The sequence below is a fragment of the Anas acuta genome, chromosome 17 (genome assembly GCF_963932015.1).
Source record: "Anas acuta chromosome 17, bAnaAcu1.1, whole genome shotgun sequence".
NCBI lineage: Eukaryota > Metazoa > Chordata > Aves > Anseriformes > Anatidae > Anas > Anas acuta.
Window position 1 is genome coordinate 10,008,311 of NC_088995.1, and position 20,165 is coordinate 10,028,475.

Sequence of the window (20,165 nt, forward strand, 5' to 3'; positions counted from 1 at the left end):
GTCACTTTTGTATTCACACGGTGCCTCATGTATCTATTTGCATATTGCAAGAAATTGTTTCAAAGCAGTGATTGGAAACAAGTGGGGATAAGAATTCTTCACTGTAGGATCTGATGTTTCCGAAGTATTAATAAAGCATAGTGATTTGAAGTGTTGTTTGTTTCTTTTCTTCAATGTATTTATCATTTTAATCCTTCAAGTACCTGGATCCATTGCATTATCTTTGAGGGGATTCCCTGTCATACTCACAGATGTCACCAAATCCTCCTTTCTTCCATAGGGTCTTTCTGGGAGGAGAGACCAGTGGAAGCACTAGAAGGAAACAATCCTTGGGATTACAGAGCATGCTTACTTGAAAAGGTGGTGTTGCTAAAGCCATGTTAGAAAGCCTGTGTATCTTGAATTCATTGATCTGAGCTAAGTTTTCTTTCGTCCTTCTTACCAGCTACCAACAGTAATAATGCAGGGTAAGTTATGGGGTAATGATCAGAAAATCCCTGTTTCAGAAGAGGTGGTGAGAACTTGTTTACTTGCGTATTTGTTAAAGAAAGGGTCTGGAAGCACATAGGGTTAATTTACTACAGAGCATAGAGAAAGTTTTGAGAAGGATGGTAACTTTCAAAGTATAATGATGGACTTGGAAGCTAAGCTGATCTGTGATGGTTTCTGAAGTGCTGGTATTCATTTGCTCAAGAAAGGAAGTTGTAAAAACAGCAGGACAGAGATAACAGTTAACAAAACACAAGGTCTAACAGACTTGGGAATCTGAGATAGGCAGCTTGTCTAAATGCTGTTGCGTTTATCCTAGGGAAGAAGAAAAAAAAAAAGTCTAGTAAAACCAGGATGCTGTGTCAGAGGGAAGCAGGTAAGGTATTTCTTGAAATACAAAAAATAAGGATCAGGATATTTGAACATCAGACCAGATCTCAAATCTCCTGAAAATACCTTCCTTTTCATGGTTCTAAATGTTGATGCTTTTTAAATTTTAATTTAACTTTTTAAATAAGAATGCCGGGGTGAAAATTCACTTGTAATAATTTCTAAAGAAGTAGTAAATTCTCAGGATTTGCTTGTGTAAGTTGGAGATTTGCTTGACTAGCTTTAGAAGCAGTTTCCGAACAGGTGATTTTCTTAGCTTACCAGGGAACATAAGCAACAGTTAACTGCTGCTGTTCTTTCATGGGTATGCAAAGCAACTATGGGAATCCATCATCTGGGTAGATCCACAATCCAAAGGCAGCTACAGCTATTCTTTACTGATAACACAGAGCTGAACTAAATCACTCCAGTGTGTTGTAGGCATACTTAGTACTTCCTATAGATCTGAGGCTTGTTCCAACTGCAGTTAGGTGGTATTTGAAGAGAAAAAAGTGAACATGACTGTTGTTTCTCCTTGCTGGTATCCAACATCGGCTTTTCTGTCTCCTTTTGATTAGTAGAAGGTGAAAGCCAGACATCGCTGAATCTTTTTGGCTGTGCAATCTTACTTATATTTTCTTCCTCATCTAGCAAATCTCCAATACACCATGTGCCCAAAATGGGGCTCAGCCAATCTTCTGCTCTGTGCTATCAGTCATCCGCAGTTCTCTGAAGCTGGTGGATTTGAGCAAGAAGCAGTTAATTAGCCCATGGAAGCAAATATAAAACTTTGATTTAAAACTACGTGAGGCTGGAGTTGGATGCTGTTGATAAGGTTCAGTGTGTCCAAACCATACAGTTAATGACAGAAGCATTATCTGCCTCAATCAAGCAATAGCAAATCTTCATGTCCCGTTTAACTGCCTCCATTTAATGTATGCTTCTTTGCAGACAACGTGCAGTAAAATCTGATGCCGCTCATTTCCCAGGCTGTAGAAAGTAATGAAGTAACAGTGGTGATGAGGTAGATGTTTCTGCTTCAGCCTGAATTACTGATTGTTGCAACACAAACGAAGACTATTTAATTCTCATAGAGCTGCTGCTCAGTTGGCCTTAGCTAGTGTTTGCTGTTTTCCTCCAGGTTCTCTAGGAAACTTTACTGAGGGTTGTTAATCAATTTTTCAAGTCTGTCAGATTGGTGGGGGACAGGCATTTCCACACACCTGGGAAACAGTGAGCAGCAGTGCTTCGTCGGAGACTGGAAGAACTTTAAGAAATACGGGTCTTCCTGTAGGAATGCAGGGGATTTCAGAGGTCTCTACTCACTGGCGAGGGACAGACATAGCAATTTCTACATCTAGATCAAGATCATTATTCAACTAGCACTGATACAAATTACAGGCTTTCATGTTAATTGTTTTTTTTTTCTAAGAAATCAAGTGTAAGCTTGAATATGCCATGCAGAAAGTCACTTGTAAATTGTGTAGAGACTGTAGAAGGTATTAACCACTTGTTTCAACAGTGATAGTGCAGTTTTATATGTACAACCAATGTCTTATGGTGGACATCCCTTATATAATCTGTTTTTTCAGTGTGTTAAGCTGTTCTTGAACTTCTCTGTTTTGGATATCTTACAAAATCTATTACCTGTTGCACTATAGCTAATTCCTAATGTTTTGTTAGATGCTAATACTTTTTGACTCCAGTTTAAAAAAAAAAAAATGTTTTGAAGTTTGGATTTGCCACATTCTCATGTTGTTATGTTGAGCTGTTTGGAAAGAATCTTAAGTTCTCATTAGAATGAGAAAATATTTAAATGTTTAAGTGGTGCAGCTGTTATCAAGCCTTGAGATATAAGTAGCTCTTGGAAGGAAATATTTTGAACATGCCTTGACAAATGTAAACCTGCTCACTTTATGCAAGAGTTCACCATATGCTTGAGGCATATTATAAGGCAAAAACAAGTCCTTTGCATAGCCTAAAAGAAAAATTCTAGCTATGCTGTGGTGGGCCAGAGTAGCTATAGTACAGTACTTGAGTCTGCAGTTTGGTGATGTTCTGTCTTCTCTGAAAAAGATTGCACAAACAGTAGAGAAAGACTTGCTTCCCCACGTCATGTTCTAGGCTGTAAAGTAAGCATTCCAGGAGCCAGCCTGTGACCTTCTCCTACTCGACCTGACTTTTCTGTGTAGATCTACGTCTCTCAGTCCTTGCAAGTGACAGGGAATTGCTCCTACCTCAAGGTAAGGCAGGAGGGGCTCGCTATGGAAAAAGCCGGCTGCTCCGCTGGTGCCTGAATGCTTTCAGGTCTCTTTGTTTCTGCCCCTAGAGGGCTCCCTCCTTCCTTTGGCCAAAGCAAAACGAGGGCGATAGGAAAAGATACCCGATGTTGCCTTTACCACAAGCTGTTCCTAAGAGCCCTCTGTCCGCTGTGTCATTCCCGTCATATTTTTATCTTGCAGTTAACCACTGGAAAGCTGAGTCAGAAAAATTTATTTGCATGGTAATACCTTCTTTCCTACCCCATATCTTTTAAGAAGTTGCAATGATTCTGGCACTAATACTGTGTTTTGTTTTCTTACTGGCTAAATTTCAGCTAGTTGGTTCAGGATGGGATGCAGCTTGTCCAACGACAGAGCTCTGATAACAGCCAACAGCAGGATACTGGAGCCAGTGCAAGAAGCCTTTTACATAGGAGGCAGGAGAGTGGTAATTCATAACGAGTGGGACTAAGATGTTACAGGTTGGAAGTAACGTTCGTTCCTTTTAGCACCTCTTAGAATAATAATAAAAATGTGAAGTCTTGTTTCTCTTCACATAAGATGTAAAAGATATTTCTCTGTGTGTTTATCAGTGTACCCAAGAGACCTCTCTTTTAGTCTAGAGCACAGCTCCTTTGCAGAATGAAATTCTGGTGTCAGTGTGGGGAAAGGAGGAAAAAAAAAAAAAAACAACACCAAAACCAACAATGGAACAGAAGACACTTCAGGTTTTCTGTGTAATTAATTATAGTCATTTAAAAATCTTGTGCGCAGTCTTTGCTTGAAGAAGTTCTAAGTTATAATTAAGCCAAGCTGCTAACGATGGATCTAATTGTTGGGTTACAGACAGGCGCAGGTAATGCGAGTTGGGCCACTGACATCAGATATTTCACCCAATTGCTTTCTGTTGATGCAGCTAATTCCACACAACTGTTCCAGCAGCTGGAATGATTGGCATGAGGTGAAGCCTGGATGCCTGTCAAGAGTTTTCCCTGGCAGACTTAACTGGCCAAATGTCATTGGTCTTTAAAGGTACTGTGTCCTTGGTATTGGCTCTGCAAAGATATCTGGGAGCAAAGCTGCTTTAGCAATGCTCCTCTGAAGTCCCCGATATCGAAGGACTTAAAATGAATGAATTAGATGGTGAAATGGCTCTGCAAACTCTCCCTTTTTTATTGTATCAGTCACATGTTTCTGAAGAAACATGCAGTTGAGGCAAAGGTCAAGTTCAACAGTGTAGTCAGATACTGCTGTGGCATTGGTAAGTCGGCTTTTAATAATAAAAAGAAATCCTTGCCTCCATCTTTCTGTCCCATCCTTCAATGGATTTTCACCTCCAAGATATAGAGAATGTCACATCATACATGGAAAGACCTTTCTTTTACTGCAGAACTACAGCTGTGTGCCTGTATTGGTAATTGACGAGAATACTGCGTAAACATCCAGTGTGGACATCCACTATTAAGGTTACATTGAAAGCCTAAATACAGGGTGCTTGGAAGTTACCAGCTGAACCATTGAGACAACCTTCCTGCTGTGCACTGCAGTGCATATTTATTAGGGTATTTTGGGGAAAGTGTTTCACATTCTTATTTTTCAGCTGACAGTAAAACCTGTGAAAAATATTTTCATCTAAATTTATTTTCCCATTATGTTCTTTCTCACAACAATGTTTAAAAGGCCGTTTTTTGCCTTAATTGTGGCATCTCAATTTGTTTTGGTTTTGTCTGCTGTCTAAAGTAAAAGAATTATGGATCTGTATTCTTAATGTTAAACCCCTTTGTAACTGCTGGCTGTTACTTATTTAATCATTTATTTGATAGTGTTAGAAAGAAATTAGGAAATGGCTAGCTTCTGCAGGGTAAAAAAGAGAGGGTATCCAAGCAATTTAGTATCTTTTAAGTAGTTTAAGAAAAAGCTAATTAATAAATTGTAATCGAAATACTAATGCAAACCGTTCATTTCTTCCCCCTACTAATAATCACCTTTTGTAATGGGAAGATGTGTTGAAAAGGCCTGTCCTTACCCTCGGAAAACCGTCTTCTAATATTTTCTTGTTAATGAAGTTTTAAGTCAATGAGCTGTTCCCAAATAGTAATAGGCCAAGCCAGGATGTGCATTAGCAGGCTAATGGCAGGCATCCTGCCTTGCTGAAGGCACTGCGGCTCACAGCAATCCTCTAGGAGTTGGCTGCACCACTTGGAGCACTTAATCCTGGCTCTGCTAAAGCACTTCTTGTCCTCCCATTGTCTCCTTTGGGAGACTGCTCCATTGACTAATAGATCTCACTGTCAGGATGTCTTTCCTCTTCTTCAGTCTTACTGATCTCAGTTCCAATGCATAGAACTGTAACTTCTTTGACTACTCTTTAATGAAATCTTAATAAAGACAAAAAGCCATCACATTTATATTCATATCAAAAATGGAAACTAATCTGTTTTTCAGTCTTCACTGTAATAAAACTTGTAGAACTAACTGTTCTACAGATTTTAGTTAAATGCTGCCTGCATACGTTTCAGGCTGATGGCAGCGGGATCTGGAAATCAGCTAGCATAAATCCACTCGTAAATAAAAGTACTGGGATTTGGAATCTGTCAGTGACCGATGTGTGCCTGTGACATGTAGAAAAGCTGGCAGCTAGTGAAATCAGAGCTGAGCTGCTCAGTACTCAATGGAAGTTTGTGAAGTTTGAACGCGCTAGTTGAGATGTCACAGGGAAGCCAAGGGCTGGGGGTGTCGAACAATGACCACCGGGGCTGCATTTGCAAGGAAAATGGTGTCAGTGTGACAGCAGCCTGCAAAGCTCTCTGGCTTGTGCAGTGTGAGCTGCTTGCAGTCATTGCTGGCTGCTGAGAGGGGCTGGTGTGCAGGAAGTAGCCGGGGAGAGGTTTTCACAAGGACCTGTTGTTTGGTTGCTCAGATTATATCAGTGTTCTGGCTATTGAGAGGGATTTGGCCTTTTTGCTTGCAGCTTTATTTATTTTTTGCCTGTTCTCAATTCTCTTTGTGAATACCAATATTCTGAGTCACCCAGAACGATTTCTGCCTTCATTAGAGATTCCTTCCAGCTCCCCTTCAACTGCCTGTAGGCTGCTGCCTGCCCCTGCCTCCCCCTGTGCACTTTGCTGCACGGATTTAGCTCTCAGTATTCCATCACTCATCCATTCGTGCAGCTCTGGCAGTTGAATACCTTCATCCATATTAAACTGGATTGTACCTTTGGTTCTTTGCACAACTTGCTTTCTTCACCTGACCCCTTCTGTACTGTCCCTGCTACTACTGATGTGTGTTTTCAAGCATTTGAGATGTGGAATATGGCCATAGTTTATCCCTGGCCTACAGCAGCTGTGCTTAGAGCCGATCAAGTGCAATGGTTAGACCAGGGACCTGGGCATCCAAACCCTGGAGTAAAACAGCATGTTTGCTTCTTTGATAAACTTTGGTGTTTAAATTGCCTACCGTATCTACACCACGCAAACAGGATTGTGTTTCTGGAAACCTAAATTAAAAGATCCAATATAAATTAGAAGCAATTGTATAGTTCTTTAATGGATATTCCTACGTGAGTTGCTGACCTCTGTGGTACTCAAAAGCTTGAGCATAAGAAATCTACAAATCAATAAGGAAAATAACCTGGAATGGAGGATGGGTCTCATTACAGCGCTAAGTGTCGATACAGTAGATGTCTTAATGCTAGTTAATGACTGTCCCTAATGGTATTCAAACAATGTACATTTGCTTTAGCTTTTTTCAAAGTCCAGATAAGCTGCTCTGAGCTCTCTTAATGATGCGAATTATTTAACGCTCATTTGTATGCAGTATGCTCCTGCTTTGAAAGTACTTCACAGAATTCAAGCCAAATTCAGCCTTGCAGCTCCACTGAAGTCAGTGCTTGTCTGTGCATCTGCTGGTAGTTTTTGCTTGAAGAGTTAACTTCTTGTTGCACTGATTTTATTTTATTTTTAAAGTTAGTATCTGCAAAGGGTTTTTAGTCACCCTTCTCCCCTCCCTGGTAGAGTAGCTGTAAGTACAAATGCTGTTCTGTTGATTGTCTCATCTCCCTCTTAAGCCCTGCAGAATGAGGACATGCTAAGCAGAAAATACTTTTCTGTATTCTTTCCTTTCCACTACTTTGCGCTTCCTAAGCACAGTTCTGCTGATATATGGCACTTCTAAAAAATCATCCTGCGAAGAATCTCTGCCTGCCATCAGATGTATGCAAGAAGCTGAGTTCCTGTCTGTGGCCCATTTTTGGGTTAACACAACGCGAACTGATGGAGGCCAAGTCACGTACAATTCTGCAGGTTAGTTCTGCTCAGTATAGCAACGTAAGGATGCGCTTTCTTGTGGCTGATAGCAGTATGGTGTGGGAGCCTGAGCTGATATTTTGAATAAAAGTAGGTGCTGGAAGGTGGAACAGGTATTCTTAGTTCAGACATATATTTTCGTGTTTGACATTATAACTGCAATATTCTTTTAATGTAATTTTTAACTCAGCCCCACTATGTTTTTAGCATGCACATTAAAAGAAAAAAAAAATCATCTGCAATCATATCATTCACTCCCCCTGGGTAATGGGTAGGGGTGTGATTTTGAGCTTACAGCACAGACCTACAACTCTACTGCCTGCACAGAGTAAGTAGGAGTAATGGAAAAGCATCCTTTCTAAATGTACGTGTCACTAGAATGGGCAGAGATGTTTCTTGTCAGCTGTTAAGATATTTGCTGGCAGCACAGGGATGAGTGTTGAGATGTGGGAATAATGGGTTCATTTCCAAGTTCGACAGCGGATGAATCTAGATGTCCTGCTGCCTTATTCTGTATAACGTTATCACAGTGTATGACTGCTTCCTCTCTCCCTGTCCTGTAGCACAGCTTCCAGCTCCTGGCCTGTGCTCATCTTGATCTCCACAGCATGGTTCCTTACCCCCCAGCTCCTCCCTCCTTGCTGCTTGCCCATCCCTTTTGGCCTGCATCTCTCTTCCCTGTCTCCTGCTGGGGATGGCTGTAATCCCCAGAGGAATGTGGCCCACAGGCCTCTGCAGGACCTGGGCGTGTGACTCCAGAGAGCCTGCGATGGGGAATGCAAAGCAGGAAAAAGCAATCTCGTGTCACCTGGCAGCACAGGGAGGGGAGAGCTGGGGATCTGCGGGCTGCTCAGTGTGCTTGGCTCTCCAGTTGTCTCATCAGACAGAAAAATAGAGGCTAGACTTTTCGGCTGCATGTGTTATTTCCCTATTCATTGTGTCTGGGTGATGTATTCTCTGCCTGTGGTTTTAATAAATGTCTTTCTAAGCTACTTTCTGCTTCAGTCCCCCTTGGGATAGCTCTTTCCAACTCAGCTGCATCAGTATGCTGAAGATGTTAAGTTGAACGTGTGGAACGGGAAAAAGGAGAACTTCCCATAGAGCATCTAAGGAAGCTTTAATAATATCACTATGAAGCTGCTGTATGTTACAAGCCTCACCTGAATTTTAAGTTGCACAAAGCTCTCTCAATCATATTAATTCCTCCTCCCTCTCTTTTTTTTTTTTTAATGTATATGTCCACAGAGCACTCAAAAGCATTTGCAAGGAGAATCCCAAACTGCTGTTAGGATGCAGACTTGTGCTGGGTTCTAATAATACCTTGCAGGTAGGATGTTGCTGTGTTTTAGAGCATCCTGAACATTTCAACGGGGATATGGGGGGGGGGGGGGGAGGGGGGAAATCATTGTTCTGTGTTTGGAAACTAAGTTTAGTTCTATGTAGTAAGCACCCATCTTAACCCTGCTAGAGCAGAACAACACCCCTTTTCTAGCAGAAACCAGAGTTGTTGTTAATTAATGTCTTGCTGAAAACTAAGTCTTTGCCATCTGTTCCGCCCCCTCACTACGAATGCCACTCTCATTATGTTGATTATGTAATTAAAAATGAAAATATATTTTGGTAGAGTGCTGCATAGGCATCTGTGCTGATTCTTCTGTTCCTATTCGCTGCCCCCTGCCCCCCAGCCCATACAAAAAGGAAAAGACAACAATTGTTTGGCTCGCCAGGAGCTTTATGCTGAAGCTGTGGCACTGGCTGCCAGACTGGTGCACGTCATGGGAGCAGCCACTTGAACCCTGCTGTGTTTGAGCTGCGAATCCTTCGGAAACCCTGGTTATTAGGTTCATGAGAAATCCGTGGCAGGAAGCTGCCCCTTAAACTGAAGCGGCTTTTAGTTCTTGTGATGGGTTAACTTGAATCCAGATCAAGAAAAGTGAAAAGAAAAGAGGCCTGGCTACTTTATAAGTGATAGCGTGACCTCTGAGATCAGCGAGGCTGCTCGTGTTACAAATATGGCCTGTGTCTATCTAAGGGTGGAGGAAGAGAAAAAGAGGAGGGGTAGCTTTCCTGTAAGTGGGTTAGAGCAATTACTGAGGTCTCTTACAGCAAATGAAGTTGTCAGTGTGAGTCACATTCCCTTTTTTTCCTCTCCCTGCCAAGTTTTAAGCAGTAACCAGACAGGGAGGAAAAAAAAGGGAAAAGTAACAATGGAGAAAAGTTGAACTGAAACAACCCTTCATTCAGGGTATTGTTTGACATTTTAGTTCTGATTGTACATAGAGATAAAGGGTCTATAAATATCCTGTCTGCTGAAATTCCTTATCACAACATCGCCTGTCAGCTGAACAAATAGGTTAGGTTCTCCAAATACTACCTAATTACGTATGTAAATACAAAATTACTGATTATATCCCTGCACCACGTGGAGTGAAGGCCTGATCACTGGAAGGGACATTAACTTTGTCTGTTTTACGGAGAGATGCCCCAGTCTCAGGAGAGCAAGCACCATGTACAGCTGTTGCTGCTGAATTGGTGCAAGCTCCAAGACCAGACTGAACGAAGCAACAAGATATTTATCTGGCTAACGAGACTAGATGAAAGCATATTCTGATGCTTTTGAAAGTATCTTAGCATTTAGTTCTGTTTAACAAATGGCTGGAAGCTTTTCTACTCTGCTTTAGAGCTTTTAATGAAGCATTGTGATTCCCATTGTGGTTGATTGTTTGACACTTTTATTATTACTGGTATGCATAGCGTTTTTTAATGTTTGACAGCTGGAGAAAGAAGTATTTTGTGCATTCAAACTTTTAGTACAAAGCTGCTGTTTTCCATTCTGCCTTTGTCTTTTATTCTTGCTGATGCAAATCAACGAAAGACAGAACTGATGAAATTACGTTTGTTTACTTTTTACTTGATAATAAGACACAGCCAGCCTTTTATAAAAGACAGAAATAGGGGATGTGAATGTTTCTACAGTATTTCTAGAAAGGGTTTTTTTTCTTACAATATAAAGGCATTTATTTGTTTCATATGTCTTGATTTATAAGATAATGTGCACTTCCTAATGCATGTGGAATAAGAACGGAGCAATGAATGATAGTTAGCAACGGATTCCATTTGGAAAGCTCATAGCTTGTTGTTTTTCTTAATTCAACAGTATAAATGATCATAGCACATCACAAGATAAACACACCAAGATACCTCTGTCCTTCACAGTAGGACTGCCTCTGATCATTATTGCTTATTTGTATATAGCTATACAAAAAACCCACTCCATCAGCTTTGGCTCTATACACAGGTAATTGTTATTGGGTACTGGCTTTGATACATTGGTATGATATTGGAAAGAAACAATCACCGAGAGGCAGGGCTGCAGAAATTGGATACCCATGATTGTTTTGGTGAGTAATGCGCATGTCTTGTGGATTGTGTAATACTTTTTTTTTTTTTTTAAATGCTTGTTCTGAGAAAGAAGGCCTGCATTTATCTATCTGGCTTGTGAGTGTGCATGCAAGCAAAAAGGTCCTGGATTGGGAGTACATTTCTAGATGTCAGTAGCTGCAGCAGAAAGATTTTGGAAGGAGTAAAAGGCAGAAATAGGAGAGGAAGATAATGAATGGAAAGGAGGTAGCAAGAAAGGCACTTTAAAACTGCTCTCATGATCACTGTTTCCTGCATTTTGGCCAGAAAGGACAAAAGGGCAGCAAAGGATGGCAAAGGCAACAGAGGTGTCTGAAGGCTTTCCAGCAGTGTAGCCAAATCTCCCTGTTCTGCAGACAAAACTAGACTGACAGAGTGATATCACATGGCAGCTGAGCCAGATCTAATGAATTGCTGGTATCAAAAAGGGCAGTTCTGCTCCCAGCCTTGCTGCTTTCTTTATACAGGTCTGGTGCTTGTCTGGACCCTTTGAGTTTATGCAGCTCAATAAATGGTAAGAAAATGAATTCAGCAAAAATTAGTGAAGTTCCAGCCCAGGAGGGAAGGAGGGTTAGACACTGTGAGAAGCAAAACTGGAACTGCAATGAGTGGGAGAAGCATGGATGTCAGATTTTTGCTGCAGGTGTGTGGTGTTCTGGAGGATGCCTTGCTGCTACCCTACACCTAACTTCCCACTTCATCTCCTAGGTGGTGCCTCACTGAAAAGGGCATGAAATGAGCATGGACTGATCAAGAAAGATGCCTGGACAGGTGAAGGGAGGTAATCCAGCAGTGCCAGGCCACACGGCAGAGAAGGGAATGACCTGCTGCAGGAGCCCAGGAGGGTGTTGTCATGGGTATGAGTAGTGGAAGAGGAACCAAGAAGGAAACAGGACGTGTTCAGAATGACTGCAGAATGCTGCTGCAACAAGCACTGAGAAAATGCTGGAATATGGGGCAATGGTCCCATCTTGCTTATCCAGCTCTCGAAGGGTTTTTCTCGTGTATCCAGGTAGCAGGCCTGGAAGGGGGAGTCCTGTTTATTTCCATTATTTAGGTATACATTTCTCCAAATTGAGATTTGATAAGAGGACAGCTGCTGCATTTTTATTATTTGAGACAAGCGGCAGTAAAAGCTGTTCAGAGTTCACGATGGAAATGTATCCGCATATTGGCATTTATCCAGCTGCACTTCACAAAGGTAAATGGGACGTGAGAGTGGTATGCTGCCCCCTTTTAATCCATTTTCTATAGAAGGGGGTACTTTGCTTCTCTGCGGGAAAGGCCAGCACAGCTACTGTGCTAATAAACGCTCGTTTCTCACTGCAGCATATGGGCTTCCCAGACTCATAAATCCAAGCAATTTGTAGTTGAATTACAATTAAATATCCACACACATTTCCATACCGTGGTCTGGTGCACAAGGCATAGGCCTAAGTGGCTGGACATCTGCTGTCTGCTCTCCCATACGTAGTGTTTGGCAGAGCATAATTGCTTAATCTTACCCTACCTCCATTAACAGTACCTGTAAAATTGGATGTAGAGCATCATCCTACAGATGTTTTGGCATATTCTTCAAGAAGAGCAGTGTCTTCTTTCTAGCTCTTTTTTCTTCCCCCCCCTTTTTCTTTTTTTTTTTCTTTTTTTTTTTTTTTTTTTAAGCATTCCTTATTGTCAAATAATCAAAAATACTTTTCAATGCTGTTGATCTTTCAGTCAAAGGATTTCCAGGGCAGGGGTTCAGTTTGGCTCTGTTAATGACGGTGGGAAATGAGACATCGTATTAAAAAGCTGGTCGAGATGCAGGACACTCAGAGATCCTCTCAGCAATTTTGTGTCATTTGTACAAGACCCAGAGACTCAGTAATGCAATAAGATAAACGTGGTGCTTGATTACAATGGATGTATTGCACTTAAAAAGGCATTTTATTGTTAGGCTCTGCATATCTAAAGTAATAACCACTGTATGTCAGGCAAGACAATGGTAAAGTAAGCCAGATAATTTTCCCATTGTTAAAACTTTCAAAATCCAAAAAGCTATAAATGTCTTAATTACATTCAATTTAGCTAGATCTAGTGCTGGTGGCTGGAGGGAACATCTTTCTGAGGTTCAGTCTTTCCTTTGGTCTAACTGATAACACTTAAAACTCTGTCACTTACACTGTTACAGCTATTTAAAGAAGAATTATATGTGGTCATTACCCATCTAGAGTTTCCACGCAGCAGGGTTACTATATAAAACTGCAGTTTAGTTGTTTTCATTTGTCCCAGAAAGCTTGAACAAAGATACACAGTTTGCCCTGAGCTCAACCAGCATCCTTCAGTGCTGAAGCTCTATGAGGCACAAGAGCTGTCTTCTGCACTGTTGTACAGTTACCTAACAAAATGCTTATTCCCTGTGGATTTGGTAGAAACTTTGAATTATGCCCCCGTTGACTCCAGCTCCATGTGCCTGTCCGCTTCAGATTAAGTTCTAGCTACGATCACAAGAACATCCTAAATCAGTCTCAGTAGTTTGTATTTCCTTGCCAAAGATCTTATCTGCTGTGGGTGCAAGTTGCATCAAAAAGAGTGTTGGTGTTGAAAATTTTTCACCCTTCTGTTTCACAACTCTACCTTTTCAGGCTAGGTTAATTTATCTAGAAGAACTGAGGCAAAGCTTTCAGGTGAGAAGGGCCATGCAGCAATACAGCACTGCTCTGAGCATCTGCACAATTTGTATATTTGATTAGGTTCCTCAGCACTTGCAGATTCTTGTTGGTAGAAGCAAATCCTACTTTTGCCATTTTTTTTATAAGGCTCTTTGCTGTATCTCTGTGAATGTTCATTCTCTTATGTTCTTTACAAAAATGACAAATGCTGATAGTAAAAATTACATTTGCTCATTAAAACGAATCACTATTTATATATCACAGATATATATATGTGTGTGTGTGTAGTGGTCCAATGACCTAATAAGAGATGTGGCATGGATTTCAGTGGGACATGGGCTCTGCCTGGAAATCTGCTTCTCACATGGGTAGTCCCCTGATATATATCATGAAAACCTTCTCTTGTTTATAATGACAGATGCCACGGGGGGTTGTATATTTGGATATATGTATTTTTTTCTTAGTGTTTATTATTAAATGCTTGCAAGTTCTATGGTGTGGTAAAAACTCTCTCTCTGGATAAACAGGAAGCACTCAGAGGTATTGCATTACCCACGTAACGCAACACAGATTCCAACAGCCTGGCTCTTTTTTTCAACATGCTGTGACACCACTTCCTTCAGGAAATCTCGTCTGCAGAGCTCATTTCTGCTATAGATATGCAAAACTGCAAAAGAATTGGTTGTTTTAAAACTGCATGTTGATTTGCCAGTTTCAGACTGTGGAAACTGATGTCTAATTGATGTAACGTCTTTAAAAATATGCAATACAGACTCTTTGGGCTCTTTGGTCAGTGGGTTGAACAAAGTGCAAGAAGTGACTGACACCATCCCTCCCACAGCACAGGTGCAGCTTAGAGAGCAACGATGCAGATTTTCCCTGAAGGAACCCAAAATGTGTCTCAGCTGTAAATCTGGAGGTGCCTCTTCTGCAGTCCTGCCATGCAGTGTCAGCAGGGCCTGGGTCTGCCCTGTACAGGAGGACCGGCAGTCCTGGTTCCAGTCAGGTCTTGTTATCTGCCAAGACTAGCAGCAGAAAAGCTAAGTATGTCTGTTCATATGTGGAAACCTGCACTCAGAATAGCTGTGCCGAGGCAGTGTGCTGTGTCAGTTTGGGCTGAATTTTAAACCCCAATGGCTTTTATGTGAAAATCTCAAAATGCCATAAGTGTACTGTTTCCTGCACCTTGTTTCTCTTCAGCCAGGGCCCATCACTTAGACTAAACGTAACAACAGCAGACAGTTGGAACTATACTTGTGCCACCACAAAATCATTAGATATGTGTTTGTGACAAACCACCCAAAGTGACAACAGCATCACTTTAAACGAAGGCCTAGTAAGGTCTTGTTTGAAGGTTTAATATCATTTCCCAAACTGCTTCTCAGTGAAGGGACTTTTGTGTCTCCAAGTGCTTCATTTGCACAAAGCCAGATGCAGTTGGGTGTAGATATCAGGACTGATGCTTTCTCCTCTGCCCTCAGCTATAAGCAAGAAATATTGAAAACAGAGTTGCTGCAACATCTAGACAACATAAAACCTCAGTGATCCTGTTTCTACATTCTTTGACTTCTGCCTTTGTTGGAGGCATTGCTTGTCCTGCCAACAGCTGAACTGAGAACAAGTGGGGGAAACAGACTGCATATTTTAGTGTTTGTAAATCATGAGACTTCTGAGGTTTTCTAGTAATCTTGTCTCTTTTCTGTATTTTATTGTATTTGCCTAACAATCAATGATTTCAGAAATAGGTCAAGAGACTGATATTATACACTAGCTAAATCAAATTTGTAAAAACTTAAAAGCCTTTCAGTGCATAAAGCTTTGGCACAAGAAAAATGTTAATGTAGCAGGATTTCAGCGACATCCTCACAAGTCACTCCAATATTCTATCTAAATATTGGCTGCCCATGTGTTTTGTTTTGCCAGTCCTGTAGAATAACTTTATCTTGTTCACTTATTTTTTCATCTGTAGCTTGTTTACTGAGTTTTAAATCTTGGGCGAGATGAAGCAAGCTCATGAGGAGAAGTCGGTTTTCAAAAGATACAAGCTCCAGATAACTGAGGACAAGTAAAGCACACAGCAATATTGAAATCACTCAGTTTTATTGCAGCTGACTGAGACAGAGCGTGCTTTGAAGCTGGGAAATTTCCATTACTGAAGTGCAGGACAGTGCCTGGATACTGCTGCTACTGCAGTTGAGAAATAAAAGCAACTTAATTTTACTTAGCCGTAAAATGTCGGTATATTAGTTTAAATTGTTATAATTATATAATAAGCTTTTAAAGTTGCTGTAAAATGGATTCCTTCTAAAATATTTATAATATAGTTGTAAACTACTTGTACAAAACTAAAGAACACAAAAATGAGTTGAAATTGTACCTGAGCTTTCAAGCTATATCGTATCTGTGAACAGCAAATCTAACAAGAACATGATAGATAATACATCCCCTACAGTGCTGACAGCGTGACAGTGACAGAATGATATCCAGTGCAAAATCAAGGCTGTTTCTGACAGAACAGTTCTGCGATTAATAATCCTTTGTGCTCCCCTTGTCACGCACAAAACAAACATAGCAATCTGTTTATTAATTTTAAGCCCATAAAGTATAAGCCACCATAAGTTTCCTGCAAATTCAGTCAGAATGCTAAATGGGGGAAAAAAAGAAAATACTAGGGCAAGAAGAATTAAATTTGTTTTGTCATCAAGTTATCCAGCACTTTGGGCATGAAACTTTTGACTTCCCAACAGCATAAGATTACAGAGAGATTCTCATTTATGCTAAGGTCACTTCACACAGCCAAAGCAATGGCCAATATTTAAATGGAAATTAATCTCAAGGGATTTTGGCTGTATGTCACCAGTTAAATCAAGCCCAGGTAGGTACTGCCTAGAAGTTATTAGCATCTGATGCTCTTTATGAATCTTAGGGTAGTTCCCAGTGGATCAGAGCTCATATCTAAGCAATTTAAGTTTGTGTCTCATACATCACCATGGTTCCTGAGTGCCTGAGAAGTTAAAATATATCTTTATGAAACATCTTACATGTCTTATTTCTCTCTTTTTTTTTTTTTTTTTTTTTCTCCCCCACACAGAGGCTTGAGGTCTCTTTAACTAGTGCTGGGAAAAATTGTTTTATATATGTAACACCTGTAATTTGTTTCAATGATGAGGGTGGCAGGTCAGGGTCATACTGAGGTACTCTGAAAGCAAATGCCATACTCCTGCAGCAAATGCTATAAAAACTGCATCTTCAGTATCTCCATGCAAATAATACAACTGTCACAGTGGTGGTGATTTTAAGAGACGCAGCTTTAATTAATAATAAAAAAAAATGAACCCCCTTCCACTCCCAATAAAATATGACACTGTAGGGCAGTTGCGTGTTGTTTGTTCTTTGCCTAAACCTGATCATGCTGTTTCCAGGACACCTAGGGCCTTTCCTAGTATGACATTTGCTTTTCAAGAGACCTATTTACGGAACGTGAAGTTAACAGTTAAAGTAGATGTGTATAACTGTACAGAGAATTTGCGGACCCTGATTGTAGAATGAACTCATCCATGTGACTCCTGAACTTGATATGAAGATGGAGATGGTCCAAACCATGGCATATTTAAACTGACCTATTGTATGGCTTAGCTGTTTCCTAATATAGCTTTCAAACAGAAGGGACTGCATTTCTCTTTGGAGAAGCTCTTCTTAGCAGTGTTTTTGTTTCTGTTTGAGGCATGGAGACAGTTTTACCCCCTGCTTTTCATTATCTGCTGTCATTTTGTAGTATCACCTATCCCCACCAACATAACCCATTATTTTGATTGTCAAACTAATAATTTTCGTAAAACACATTTACATTCTTTTCAGAATTGAGGCTCTAATGTCACCTTGCTAAAGTGAAAGACCCAGACCCAACGTTGAAGTGCAGGTAATGGCAGTGTATTTAAATAGGCTGAAAAGCAATTGATAACATTTCTATCCAGCCTGCCTAACTCGCTAACTGAAATATGTACGCTAAGTTCTGTCACAAGAGAAATTGTTGGCAAAGTACACCATAGCCTTTTGGTTGCTTATTTGGGTTTAGTTGGCTTGAACATATTTGAACACAACATTCAAAGGTGCTGATGGTCTTTCCACAATTTCCTGGCCTGCCTGGGTGGTTTTCTTTTTGTTCTGATGCATCTTTGTGAAGGTAGAAAATAATGTAGATACACACCAGTTTTTAATTAAATTTTGCTATGACAGGTTGTGTTTAAACTAGATTCCCTATAATCATTTGTTTTGCATTTGCTGATGACAGATTTATTTATGTAAGAAATCAGAACTGTAACCATAATTTCATTTTTGGAGTTGAGAACCTTTTAAATCTTACTTTACTTGTTTTCAGAAAATTTAAACATTTATTCACATTTACTGCTGTCTAAAATTTCTGAGAAAAATAATGCTGGGTTTCTAAAGTGCAGAACGCATCATGAAAAGGATGCAAGGAAAAATAAATGGAAAGCACTCTCCCCCTCAAATACACAACAAAAAAGCTGTGTAGCTCAATGTCTGTTAAATACACGGAGGAGTTTATTAGATTTTGTTGGCCATCCCTGACAGCTTTCACTCCATCACACTGAAGCCCTGACCTGCGGGGCAGGGCTGCGTTAAGGGGAGACCTTGGGCTGCAGATGGCCAACCAGCTGCACAATGAAACCCGTGAATTCCCTCGGCTTCTGGTCAAACCGAGCCTGATGCTTTGGGGGATGCTAATAAGTTGTAATCTGGAGAATGTACAGTATCTGGAACCTGCTACAGCAAATTGCAAGTGTTTGGTCAGGAGGTGATGCCTCAGGTGCCTTCTGGCAGCTGGGAGGAGGAGGAGGGCGATGGCTGCACCCACAGGGGTGCCAGAAGGCAGAGAGGTGGGAGATGGCAATGGGAGGAATGTCAGCAGAAAGGGACTGCGGTGTCAGAGCTGAGAGAAACGTTGAAAAAGAGGGCAAAGTACGAGCTGTGAGAACCTCAGAGGAGCTGGACCGTCAGCTAACAGCTGCTGGGCAAGCGCTGTCAGTGGGGAATGCAGAGCTGGTGCCTGGTTGTGGGGCAAGGCACCAGGGGGGAGGCAGGGGCTGGGCTCCTCACGCAGGGTTTGGCCCTGGGGCTGGTGTGTGTAGGTGCAGGCACACCAAGAGGCGTGAACCTATGTATTTGGGGGAATTTTGGAAGGAGTGGGAGAGAGCACAGCTCGAGCAGCTCTAGTTAAATGAAGGAGCTGGGGGATTTCACATCGGGGCTACTTTTTGGCTTAAAAATCACTGTAAGACGAGCTGGTTACGGAACTGCAGCGTGAAACCAGAGGAGTGAGCACCTCTGCGCTCAACTCCTGTCAGCTCCCGGCCCGGGGCAAGGCTGCTGGGGGCGAAGCGAGCCGTGAGGCAGCAGACAGGCGGAGGTCGCGGCGCCTTCCCCGCCCTGCACGGGCAGCCGGCAGCAGCGAGCGCAGCCCGGTGTGAGCACGGCGCTAAGCAGCGCCTGCACAGCCGCGAACCCAGGCCAGGAGGCGCCGCAGCGAGCTCGGCCCCGCTGCCCCCGGGCCGGGCCGTGCCGGGCTCCATTTCCTGCCCCGCCGCCCCCTCACGCCTCTAATGGCGGCGGGCGGCCCGCAGCGCCGCCGCGCCCACCACGTGACCCGCCCGCCGCGCCCCCTCCCCAGCGGCTGCGGTTACCGCAGTCCCCGGCCCCGCCCCCAGCCCCGCCCCGTCCCCACCCAGCCCCGCCCCAATCGCCTCCAGGCCCCGCCCCCTCTGCTCGAGGCCCCGCCCCCCTCTCCCCCCCTCCCCCCCCTCCCCCCCCCCCGCCCCGCTCGATGCGCGCGCGCGCGGCCGGCGGCGTCTCCTCAGAGCGGCCGCGGCGGGCACGGCGCTGACGGGGCCCGGGGCCCGGCGGGCGCTGCTGCGGAGCGGGCGACGCCTCTCGTCCTCCCGGCCGCCCTCCGCCTCCTCCCGCGCCTCCTCCCCCGCCGCCTCGCCGCCTGCCGCCCCCCCTCCCGCCTCTCTTCCTCCTCCTCCTCCTCCCGTCCCCCCCCCCGCGCCCGGTGCCCGCGGTTCCCGGCGCGGACACAACATGGCGGCGGTGTCGGGGGCCGCGGCCGCGGGCGGCTCCGCCAACGCCGGGGGCCCGGAGATGGTGCGGGGCCAGGTGTTCGACGTGGGGCCGCGCTACACCAACCTCTCCTACATCGGCGAGGGGGCCTACGGCATGGTGTGGTGAGTGCCGGCGGCGCGGCCCGGCCCGGCGGGGCAGCGCCCGAGCCCTCCCCTCCCCTCCCTTCCCTTCGCCTCCTTCCCTTCCCTTCCCTTCCCTTCCCTTCCCTTCCCTTCCTTTCCGTTCCCTTCCCGTCCCTCGCGGCCCGCCCTGGCTGCGGGGAGCGGCCCCGGGGCAGCCCCGCGGCCCTGCCCCCCCCCCCCCCGCCATCGCCCCGCCGCCTCCCCCCGCTCCCCGCCCGCCTCAGCGCGGCCGGGCCCGGCCCCAGCCCCAGCCCCGCGCTTCGGGGCCCGGCTCCGTGAGGGGCCCGTGGGGTGCTGCTGGGGTCCTGCACCTCGCCGTGTGCCCGCCCCAAAAAAAAGCCTGAGCCCCCCCCCCCCCCCCCCAAAAAAAAATGGGGTCTGGGCGTGCTGCCCCTGTCGGGGCGC

General features: G+C 43.6%; 1 protein-coding gene and 1 long non-coding RNA gene across 2 annotated transcripts in view; both read left to right on the top strand.

Annotated features, from left to right (window-relative positions):
- Positions 1 to 6,484: 6,484 nt before the first annotated feature.
- On the top strand, positions 6,485 to 18,029 carry LOC137841288 (uncharacterized). Its single transcript, XR_011088537.1, has 3 exons — positions 6,485 to 7,423; positions 8,672 to 8,753; positions 10,725 to 18,029. It is a non-coding gene; the product is annotated as an uncharacterized lncRNA (long non-coding RNA).
- A 1,307-nt stretch (positions 18,030 to 19,336) lies between these two features.
- Positions 19,337 to 20,165, top strand: part of MAPK1 (mitogen-activated protein kinase 1) — a 37,007-nt gene continuing 36,178 nt past the window's right edge. Inside the window, exon 1 of the mRNA XM_068653893.1 lies at positions 19,337 to 19,739. Coding sequence (XP_068509994.1) covers positions 19,597 to 19,739 — 143 coding nt within the window. The 5' untranslated portion in view covers positions 19,337 to 19,596. The remainder of the gene's footprint in view (positions 19,740 to 20,165) is intronic.